The 12,194-nt window shown below is 38.7% G+C and overlaps 1 protein-coding gene across 1 annotated transcript in view; it reads left to right on the top strand.

Annotated features, from left to right (window-relative positions):
* Positions 1-12,194, top strand: part of LOC136834824 (uncharacterized) — a 39,834-nt gene that overhangs the window by 17,745 nt on the left and 9,895 nt on the right. Inside the window, exons 4-5 of the mRNA XM_067097583.1 lie at positions 1,518-1,689; positions 4,781-5,070. Of these exons, the coding sequence (XP_066953684.1) occupies positions 1,518-1,689; positions 4,781-5,070 (462 nt within the window). The remainder of the gene's footprint in view (positions 1-1,517; positions 1,690-4,780; positions 5,071-12,194) is intronic.

Below are 12,194 nucleotides of genomic sequence, written 5' to 3' on the forward strand. Positions count from 1 at the left end.
GCCGCAAAGGTGGATACATACCAGGTTAAAACCCGTGGGGGTCACTGTCTAGGAAAAATCAGTGACTTTTTTTTCCTGTGACTTTTTTTTACCGGGATTCGTTACATCTCGGGGTGCAATGGAACTGTGGCCAAAGTGGAACACATTGAAAAGACACACACACAAACCCTGGAAGTCACTGCAACGGACTTTCCTAGTATAAAACCTCTGGTATTTATTTAGCCTAATGACCTTGTTTGCTTGTCAGTGCAACCCTTTCAAGCGCACTGCGCGTGTCTACTGCGCATGGCGTGACAGCAGACAATGTAAACCTGTCAAAAAAATAAAAAAAAAGCATAATGGATATGACACAGAAGGAATAAAGATACTCAATGTATTAGAGAAATAAAAAGATACAAGGATGTAGGAAAAATGAAAAATAAAATCGAGAATGTCGGTAATGATAATGATAACAGTGATAATAATTATAGCAAGCCTTCTCGTCCCTAAAAGAATAAAATTCTTAGAATGTTCGAGAACTTAGGACTCTCATGTGAGGGGCAAAGGGAAACGATGAATTGTCCACGAGATAAACATAAGGAGTGTCTCCTTACAAAATATTATAACTAAAATATACCCACACAAACTTTAGGAATCTGATGCAAGCGGCAATGGATAACACTGAGGTCTAAGATGCCATATGTAGGTCGGTGAATGCTTGAAGAAGCACGAGCAAGTGCTGGCATTAGGCCATCTCAATCAAACAGTATGGATGAATTTCAAATATTTGATTAGGAATAAGAGCGTGTTAATCAGATTACAAAGTGGTGTCAGGCCTTGATTTGTTTCGATAATCATACAAGTCTCTCTCTCTCTCTCTCTCTCTCTCTCTCTCTCTCTCTCTCTCTCTCTCTCTCACACCAAGGAGGTTAGACTGTCTCACACGCACACACAGTTATACATCACAGTCAAGATGGTCAGACTGACTTGCAATCTTTACTTAGCGGCCATACTATTAAGAGGAAATACTTCAATTCAACTGGTTATTTCTGATACAGTTCGTTTTACTAGTTGTCTATTTTACTCTAGCAGAGGAAAACCATAGCAATTACGTAATGATAAGGTTTTTAAGAATATTATCCTCGATTTAACCTACAAAAAATGAACGCTGCTTCATGATATTCCACAAGAAAAAACTGAACTTCACATTTTCATTATCTACCCTATATATCCCCTTCCAAGCCCTTTGTTGGCCGAGTCGGTTGAGCTTCAGACTGTCGCTCGATGGGCCGGAGTTCAATTCCCGCGGCCGGCTGATGAAGAGTTAGAGGAATTTACTTCTGGTGATAGAAATTCATTTCTCGCTATAATGTGGTTCGGATTCCACAATAAGCTGTAGGTCCCGTTGCTAAGTAACCAATTGGTTCTTAGCCACGTAAAATAAGTCTAATCCTTCGGGCCAGCCCTAGGAGAGCTGTTGATCAGCTCAGTGGTCTGGTAAAAACTAAGGTATACTTAACTTATTTATCCCTTTCCAGACGAACAGGAAACAACGGATGGGCTGGTCTTCCCTCTTGGAGCGACCTGTTCAGCTGGTGGAGTACTCCAGAACCCTCAGCCGAGGCCTGGGCGGACAAGAACAACCAGGGGTACCAACACCACTACGGGTACGATTACGACGATTCGGGGATCTACACCCACAACGGCCAGGTACGAAACGACTTCACTGATTATTCACTTAAAATTCACTAAGATACATGATTTTTGTTTTCACACTGAACGCGGATACACTAGGATATGATTATCGTCACGGATAGGTACTGATTTGCACAATCAGCTGATTTTTCTCCAAGTGGGACCGTTTTTTTTTAATCACACAACTGACACAAGTCTCAAGGTCTAGACCTAGTATTCTTTAGACCATATCTGAGAGTGTATGTTTACGTAATCTACGATATAATACTAGATACTTCTTGGACAATTTTTCTGGAAGCAGTATTTTCCTAATAAAAAGCAATTCTCTCACGAAAACACCTCTGAAACACGAGAGACGATAACTGTCTTTGGTCAGCCTGGCTGCCATCTGGCCTCGCTCATCGTTACGGTGTTGTTTTGTAGAAGCGTTCTCTCCAAACGATGCGAATCACGTCTGTCATTTCTTCCGGAAAAGTGCCATTCGAACTTGCTTAACTTCAACCAGCATATAAGATACTACTAACATTTTTATTTCTTTTTAAAATGTGAGCAAATATAAGTTTATCAATAGCAGACTGATTTTAAATTTAGCATCCCTATCGGACCGACACGTGCCATGCAAAATAAACGTCATTCAGAGTGAACGCTGCGTCACCGGCGATTTTTTCATTACTATGAAAGACGCCAATTTATTAAAATCAGAATGGTTTTAAATCCGTCAGTTCTTCCCGTAAGAGAAGTACCACGTAAACAAAATCAACATCAGTTGGACTGTGGATCAGTCTCCCTGGGATTGTCGCGCAATTGGAACTTCAGAAGCTCAAGCGAAGACGCAATGCATCACTGCCCTAATACTATTCTCCTTGCATTTTATTAAATGTTTATTTATTTGTGAATGTATTAATTTTTCCTTTTTTAATAAGTGGGATATCTTTATGTATTTCCCTTTACCTCATCTTACTGCTTCCTAATGAACACCTTAATATTCTTTGGAAGCTTGAATTTCAAGTCAATGGCCTCTTTGGTGGGCTTGTTCCACATGAATAGGGTTCATCTTCTCAATAATAATAATCATATTAGTTACTCACTTGCTCGATAACCATTAATGTCATCTTTTTAAAATGTGAATGAATTTGAGTATGATACTAGCAGACAAGTATTGAAATTATTAGTCCTTTCGTAACATCAGCTAGGTCAAATGGTTCCCTTTTAAAAGGGAACGATGCGGAACTTTGTTTGTTTCTGAGCCAAAACATCAAGCTGGTACGCTCTTCTTTCAAGCTGCGTTCTTGATGAAACTGAAATTGGTTCGATTCTCAACGAAAGTAAATAAAAACTTCTAGTAGTGCTTTCGTCTTCTTTCGGATATCGCAAGAACTTCTCAGGAAATTACACTATCCTTCTCACACGCGGTTCGATAGAAACGGAGAGTTAGGAGACCATGTGTTGTATGAGTTACGATAAAAAAAAAAAAAAACAATTAAGAGGACCTGTGGGAAAGAGAAAATGGAAAAGAAATCTTCACTTACGGTGATTCAAGACCACAGCCCTATAATTATGATAATCGGCTATAATTATTACTGTATAATACGAACAAAAAGACACAACAAAAATTTAGGATACGCGAATGAAAGTTAATACAAAAAAATAACTAAGATCAACAAACGCTCACAATCTGTGGCTGAATAACATTCACTGACACTTAAATCATGTACTGTTAAAATTCAGTTATTTTTTTATGTTTTTGCTCCCGTAAGCACTTTGTACCGGGACGCATATTCCCAAGATGTGTAGTAGTATTGCACCAGCTCGTTTTATTTATTTATTTATTTTTTTTTTTGCCTTGTCCCTAGGTTAGGTTAGGTTGATTAGTTAGTTTAAGTGCATCCGTAGTAATTTGGTGTGGGAAACGTAATGAGATTATTTTCAAGAAAATTCTATAGTTGGTTTTTAAGATATGGCGTCCCGCTTTTTTTCAGGGGAAGGTCCCGGGCTGGTGGTGCAATTTACTCGTTTGCATCTCGGGGAAAATGCTACCGGGACCTTTCTCTGAAAAAAGCAGTACGTCATATCTTAAAAACTAACTAAAGAACTTTCTTGAAAATATGCTTCCCACACCCAAATTACTCCTAAGACACTAATATAACCCAACCTAACCTGACCTAACCGGGGCTGGTGCAATACTAGCATAGGCCTACATCTCAGGAATTTGCTTCCCGAACTCTTACAAGCATAAATTTTAACTCCTCGTTAAGACCTGCTCTTTGTTTCCCGCAATAAAATCTGCTTCTGTTAAAAGAAATAGGTTATAATCTATTCCAATGTCCACTTGGCTTGGGGAAAAATAGGGCACTATGCTTGGATTCGCGCTCTTGCAACCGGACTATAAAACTAGAATCGAAAATGGAATTCTATTTTAGTCTGGCCTGGGCAAGATAAGTGCATTAAGGGACCCCTTCTATCCGCCCCTTTATAAAGAAAAAATTGGTACTAACTGCCCCCTTTCTTGCTGACTTTTTATCTCACTGGGCAGGAGATAGGCATTAGGTGGCATGCATTAACGGCCTACGTATTTGTGAAAAGTAGAAATACTTGTAGGTATATATGTAGTTATATAAATATATACACACAACATCATATTATGTATATGTACGTATGTATGTATATATATACATATATACGTATATACTGTATATACATACATACATATACATAATATGGTGTTGTGTGTATATATTTATATAACTACACATATACATACATGTATTTCTACTTTTCACAGATACATAGGCTGTTAATATATATATATATATATATATATATATATATATATATATATATATATATATATATATATATATACACACATTAGAGAGAGGGGGGTTGCCATTCCCATTTGCCTTCCAGTTTAAAACCACAAAAAAAAAAAAAAGAATAAAAAACGCAAAGAAACAATGAAAAATCTAACACAAATAAAACAGGTATGAATATAGTCGCTTGTGATTAAGCTGGCGTCACGCCCGCACGGACTCTTGCTCGCAGAGCAGCCTAGAACCCTTTCCAAACCGCCCGTCTCAAAATTCCCCTCCCTCCGTCTCGCCCACAGCAATATTACACCTACGACACGACAGGCAGCGGCAGCGAACAGGCGGCTTCCTACGCCGAGACAGACACCAACCACCTGCAGTACGCGGCTCCCGAAGAGGAGACCCACGAGTACTACGCGCATGCCCAGACGGCGCATGCCCAGCAGCCGGCGTATGCCCAGCAGCCGGCGTACCAGCAACCGCAGCAGCAGCAGCAGCAGCAGGCGCCCCACGAGGCGTACAACGTCCGGCAGAGGAACAGGAGACCTGCCACGAGTGTGGATGGCCATGAATACGTCACTTTGGAGCAGTGAGTTTTTTCTTTTTTATTTTACTTTGAGAGAGAGAGAGAGAGAGAGAGAGAGAGAGAGAGAGAGAGAGAGAGAGAGAGAGAGAGAGAGATACCCAACCTCTCCTGTCGACGAAATAACGAACGACATATAAATATAACGCACAACAGATAGACTAATAAATGCGCTTTACAATTTTGGTCAATTTTCTGGACAGTAAAATTGACATTTCGGCAATTTGTTGTTTTTGTCAGTCCTGTCTGTTGTTATTTTTGCTTGCCACTTGAGTCTGGGTATCCAATTCTATGCCAAAATTCAGGGCAGGTTCACAGGTGTAAAAACTCCGCCGAAGTTTCTTCGGCGCAATCGATTTTTCTGTACAGCGTAGAATCAAGGCCACCGAAAACAGATCTATCTTTCTGTGGTCTCGGTATAACGCCGTATGAGCCGCGGGCCATGAAACTTTAACCACGGTCCTATATCGTTGCCAGAAGCACGAGTATGGCTACTTTAACCTTAAATAAAATAAAAACTACTGAGGCTAGATGGCTGCAATTTGATATGCTTGATGATTGGAGGGTGGATGATCAACTTACCAATTTACAACCCTCTAGCCTCAGCAGTTTTTAAGATCTGAGGGCGGAAAGAAAAAGTGCGGCCGGACAGACATAGCCGGCACAATAGTTTTCTTTTTCAGAAAACTAAAAAAACGTAACAAAAATTCCAGGTCATCGTCAACATCACCACTTTAATAACTATCATTATCATGTTCTCCTTCTTCCATGGCTAGCCAGCATAATCCGATCCAAACCAATACGACCCAATTTCAGACAGGAAATTCTCAATGACAGTTGGCGACCGTCCAGTAGGCAAAGTGCGTGAAGTCACGTCTATGTAATAAGACAAATTAAGGAAAGAATTTTGTTAAAATTAAAGAGGATTAGATCATACTAGAATAGACAGAAGTGTCTGAATTATTACAGGAGTGGCAGCACCGTGATGCATAAATATATATGTAGTTCATTTTTGCTGCACTGGGGTTCACAGTTCCTCGTTGGACGGGTCGATATCGTACTCGGCTAGCACTCTCCTGGACCCGCGTTCGACTCTCCGGCCGGCCAATGAAGAATTAGAGAAATTTATTTCTGGTGATAGAAATTCATTTCTCGGCATAATGTGGTTCGGATTCCACAATAAGCTGTAGGTCCCTTTGCTAGGTAACCAACTGGTTCTTAGCCACGTAAAATAAGTCTAATCCTTCGGGCCAGCCTTAGGAGAGCTGTTAATTAGCTCAGTGGTCTGGTTAAACTACGGTATACTTAACTGGGGTTCATCCCTGATTCATCGATTTAAAGAAGAACGTATCTAAACGATCATTAACTTCCTCCTAAGCAAGAATCCATAGACTATACTGCCCAAATATAAGATAATAAAGATAAAACAACGGATTAAGATACACCAACAAACTGACAAACATTTGCAAGCACAGACAGTAATAAAGATCAGAAAACGATAAGGTTTGTTTAGCAACTGGCATACCGCCATCGCCACCGCTACTTTGATTGCATACCATCCACGTATTCCGCAAATGTCGCCATGTACTTGGCAGTAAGCAACTTCACCCACTTTCTTCCAGTACACAATGATTCTGCAAACGATTCCTGGGCCAGTTATCGATAATTTTGGCTCTGTTATGCGATAAATAATAATAATAATAATAATACACAAATTGACGGTTACGTATATATGTGTAAATATATATATATAATATATATATATATATATATATATATATATATATATATATATATATATATATATACATATATACACACACACACACACACACACACATATATATATATATATATATATATATATATATATATATATATATATATTTTGTATATATACACATAGCCACACACACACACACTTTATATATATATATATATATATATATATATATATATATATATATATATATATATATATATATATATATATATATATATATAGAGAGAGAGAGAGAGAGAGAGAGAGAGAGAGAGAGAGAGAGAGAGAGAGAGGGAACATTACATATAATAATAATAATAATAATAATAATAATAATAATAATGATCTAATCTAATAATAATAATATTCATATCTTCAAACATCCGTTCATTATAAATAATTAACTCTTGCAAAAGATATAAAAAAAAATCTTTGGCTTTAGGAATAACTGAACAAAGTAGGCTCAGATCTTCTTAGAATTCTTCTCGGCGTTTTATAGCCGTTGTGAGGAACTCACGCCTCGTAACAAAGCCGACAGTTTAAAGTACGAAGTGACCGTCACGCCTTGAGTAACTGTCTCTGCTTGCTTTCTCTCTCTCTCTCTCTGTTACAAGAAGTAATGGTGTTTTATGGTTTGGTTTCACAGTATTGTACGTAACACGATATTAGGCGTTACCATCAACAGCTCTCTCTCTCTCTCTCTCTTCTTTGGTGCTAAAAGTTATGGCATATAATGATCTGCTGTAGCTTCTATATGTAACCATATGTCCTTCTCTCTCTCTCTCTCTCTCTCTCTCTCTCTCTCTCTCTCTCTCTCTCTCTCTCTCTCTCTCTCTTCTTCTCTTCTTTGGTGCTAAAAGTAATGGCATATAATGATCTGATGTAGCTTCTATATCTAACCACACGTTCTTTTCTCTCTCTCTCTCTTCTCTCTCTCTCTCTCTCTCTCTCTCTCTCTCTCTCTCTCTCTCTCTCTTCTTTGGTGCTAAAAAGTAATGGCATATAATGATCTGATGTAGCTTCTATATCTAACCACTCGTTCTTTTCTCTCTCTCTCTTCTTTGGTGCTAAAAGTAAAGGCATGTAATGAACTGATGTAGTTTTTATATGCAACCATACGTCATTCCCTCTCTCTCTCCTTCTCTCTCTCTCATATATATATATATATATATATATATATATATATATATATATATATATATATATATATATATATATATATATATATCTAGCCCACTTACCTATCAAATTCCCCGTAGTGTTCGAATACGTTTCTCTTTTACAAGAGACTAGACCTTGGGACTGACCGTGTCCAGCTAAGTAGAACACGGCTCTAGGGTAAATAAACAGAATGAATACTTCCCTTGTACCGTTGCTAAAGAGCTAATATTTATTCACTGCTCGCTTGCTATCATATCCTTGGACCAAAGATTTTATGTAATTAGCGTATTGTTTGTTTGCTTGATCTTATTTGCTGTGATGATCTTGCGTATTCATTTGTTCATTTTGACTGGACAAAGCGGGAATATAAGAGGTTGAGTCTACCGTGAGTTATTTCTTTAAATCCGAGTCACTGAACAATCACCATTATTAATTTTCTCCTTTTGTTATAAAGCTCCTTCGAAACTCTGACTTACTCCGCTTATCTCGTCCCACCGCCGAGTTAGCCATTTAACTTTTTTTGGGAGTTACCCTTAAGGCTCCAACACCACCACTCCAGTTACTTCTGGGTTGCTACTCCCTTACACCATTTAGCATTGCCTTATGTAATGCCCTGGATAACCATATAACCTTCAAAATTATCCCAGTGACTGTATGCTTTCTGAGGAGTTCGGATGACGTCCCAATCTCTCTTAAAAGTTACCCTGAGACTAGTTCAGTCTGCACAGGCTTTCAACCTTGCATTAGCCTTCAAGAATCCTCTGGGTTACCTAAGACATTATCTATATTAATGTTGCCTTCAATTTAAGCCGTTCTGACATGATGTAGCCTATTTTCAACCGTTCTTGGGTCTGCCATTCCTTACCGTTTTAGTTTTCTTTAAGGGAAAACTATTGAGATGGCTATTTGTCTGTCCGTACGCACTTTTTCAGTCTTCCCTTACATCTTAAAAACTATTGAGGCTAGAGGGCTGCAAATTGGTATGTTGATCATCCACCCTCCAGTCGTCAAATATACCAAATTGCAGCCCTCTAGCCTCAGTAGTGTTTATTTTATTTAAGGTTAAAGTTAGCCATGATCTTGCGTCTGGTACCGTTATAGGTGCCAACAACACACGTCAGCACCGGGCCGTGGCTGAAAGTTTCGTGGGGCGCGGCTGAGAGTTTCAAACAGCATTATACGCTGTACAGAAAACTCGATTGCTCCGAAGTTTCGTCGGCGCGATTTTTTACTTGTTTTGTACATTCCTAGTCAGCTCTAAATTTCAAAATATCCCCGCAACCTCCGCATCTAGCCAGCCCTGAAAATCGAGCGATTCCAGCCCTTATTACGTTTGCAGCCAATCCCGCTTCTCATAATGCCCGCCAAATTCGACCTGCGTACCTCTTCCATTCCCCGCTGGCAGCGCGCGCGCGGCACCACGACCCCGGAGTTCACGACTGAGAGAAAAGAAGAAGAAGCATTGTGGAGCGAAGAGTGAAAGTGCTCCAGTCTTCTACATCCTTCCTGAGACCTCGTTCGCTTCACACACTGATTCTCTTCGGGGAAAAGGAAAACACGGCATAGCGTGACTCTTCTTCTACTCATTCCCATTTTTAATCGAGGTAATTAGGCGATTTCTATTACGGTCTGATAATGGGAGAGGGTGTTCGCTGCTTGTCTTTCGGCGGATGGGCGTTTGATAGAGTGCCGGGTGAGTGATGAATGGTTAGGGTGCATTTGCGTTTTATTTTTTATTTTTATTTTATTTTTTTTTGTTGATCTGATAACTTTCTAAATATATGGTTGAAGAGAAAGTTATCTGATGCTTTTTAATTGGACACTCATATATTACACCAAGGTCTTTATTAAGCAACTCTCTCTCTCTCTCTCTTTATATATACATATATATATAAACGTATATATATTTATATATATAAATACATGTATATATATGTATACATACATACATATATATATATATATATATATATATATATATATATACAGTATATATATATATATATATATATATATATATATATATATATATATATATATATATATATATAAATAATGCTCATACGTGTATTAAATGGTCCGTGTGGGTCAGTGGTTATCAATCTCACTTCACTGGTCAGAATATGAGTTCACCCCCATTCAGGAGCAAAAGTCTAGAAGCCTGGGTTCACCGTACCTATTGTCTTGAGCACTAAATGGGGCACATAGTAATCATTCGACTAAGGTGACCTGCAGCTTAGACATGGGGTCACCAAACTCACCCCAAATTAATTATATATATCTTATAAACTCTAATTAAATTTCCTTTGTTACAGAAAAAAAGCCAATTAGAAATTCAACGCGTGACATCTGAAACATATGTCATTTCAATGTCAAAGAACCTACTCATTACCAAAGGGGCGTGTACACCTTTCTAAAACCCACCGGCATCGTCATTTCCGCTCCCTACACAAAAAGCGAGATAATCAGCATATCTCAGCGTCTCATCAGATGCACCGTTTAAAAGGAAAAGGGGTTATCAGTGCGTTTCGACTAAGCAGCCATTCTGTCGCGTTCTCATGCATCAGGCGATTTGCCTAAGGCTTTCTCTCGAGCGCGCGCAAGCGGCCGTGTTTTACGCTCGTGAGAATATTCCTTCTTACGTCAATGGTTTTCTCGAACTTCCCATAGGAAGACACACCAAAAAAAAAAAAAAAAAAAAGCTACGAATTTCGGGTTTTGTGAGAAACGTTCTGCTCGCATTTCCGTCTCGTCCTGTTTCCTTCAGTTTCTTGAAAAGCGCTGTTTCCGTTTCACTGAACTTCCTGCTGGGAGAAACATCACCAGTTTTTTTTTTTTTTTTATTTTGTTTATGAGAAACATTATTAAATATCTGCTTCTGGATCTTTCCTAGACAGTGACCCCCACGGGTTTGAACCCGGTATGTATCCACCTTTTGCGGCGTGTTTAGTACAAGCTCGTTGAGGATTTTTTTTTTTAACCCGGTACGTATCCACCTTTGCGGCGTATTTAGTACAAGCCTGATAGGGTTTGCCGTAAAAACATAAACAAAAGACTGTAAATTTCATAAAAATAATGACCACCCAAGAAATATTTAGTCCTAGATAACGACCCCCGAAAACCCTTGGGGTCATTATCTAGGAAAGATCCTTTGCTTTTAGTTAGCAAATTAATATTATTATTCGCGTGTTAAACGTTTTCGTTAGGTTAGCTGTCAGTCTAAGAAAGTACCAGAAATCTAGTGTTTTTCATTAATTACACCATTATCCTCCACTTTATGTTGTGCTTTGTAATTTTCCCTCTTTGGAAACATTCTAGTTTTTGTAATGAGAGACATTATTATAATGTTGAATATTTCCCACAAATTTTATTCTGAAGAAAACCCCTAATAATTTTTTAAGTTCAAAGGCCTTTTTCCCCAAGTACTTTCCTTCTGAAACACTGCCAATACTCTTTATTTCCTTCAAGGAGAAACATTATTCTCCGACTTGCCGTCCAAAGAAACGGCCCACAAATCACAATTATCATTCGCGAGAAACATTACTCTTTTGGTAGCTGCGTCTTTCTCCGCTTCGCTGTGTTTTAGCCATGTCGGGATGTAGGAATTCTATCCTATAATCTGTGTTTTCGGAACCACTGAGATTGTTTCACTGTACAGGACGAAATATTACATCTCATGAAGAGAACTCTATGGAAACACCTTTTTTAGTTTTCTGTAAAAGAAAACTAATGTGCCGGCTTTCTCTGTCCGTCCTCACTTTTTTCTCTCCGCCCTCAGATCTTAAAAACTGCAGAGACTAGAGGGCTGCAAATTGGTATGTTGCTCATCCAACCTCCAATCATCAAACATACCAAATTGCAGCCCTCTAGCCTCAGCAGTTTTTACTTTATTTAAGGTTAAAGTTAGCCATAATCGTGCTTCTGGCAGCGATATAGGATAGGCCACCACCGGGCCGTGGTTAAAGTGTTCATGGGCTGCGGCTCATACAGCATTATACCGAGACCACCGAAAGATAGATCTATGTTCGGTGGCCTTGATTATACGCTGCACAGAAAACTCGTCTGCGCCGAAGTCGCAGAAAATTCGGCGCATTTTTTACTTCTTTTTTGCTGTGAGAAGTTCTGTATTTGATCTACACACCGTAATGGGAGAAAGGAAAGCGTTGTCTTAAAGGAATATTATTATTATTATTATTATTATTATTCA

The sequence above is a fragment of the Macrobrachium rosenbergii genome, chromosome 54 (genome assembly GCF_040412425.1).
Source record: "Macrobrachium rosenbergii isolate ZJJX-2024 chromosome 54, ASM4041242v1, whole genome shotgun sequence".
Taxonomy (NCBI): Eukaryota; Metazoa; Arthropoda; class Malacostraca; order Decapoda; family Palaemonidae; genus Macrobrachium; species Macrobrachium rosenbergii.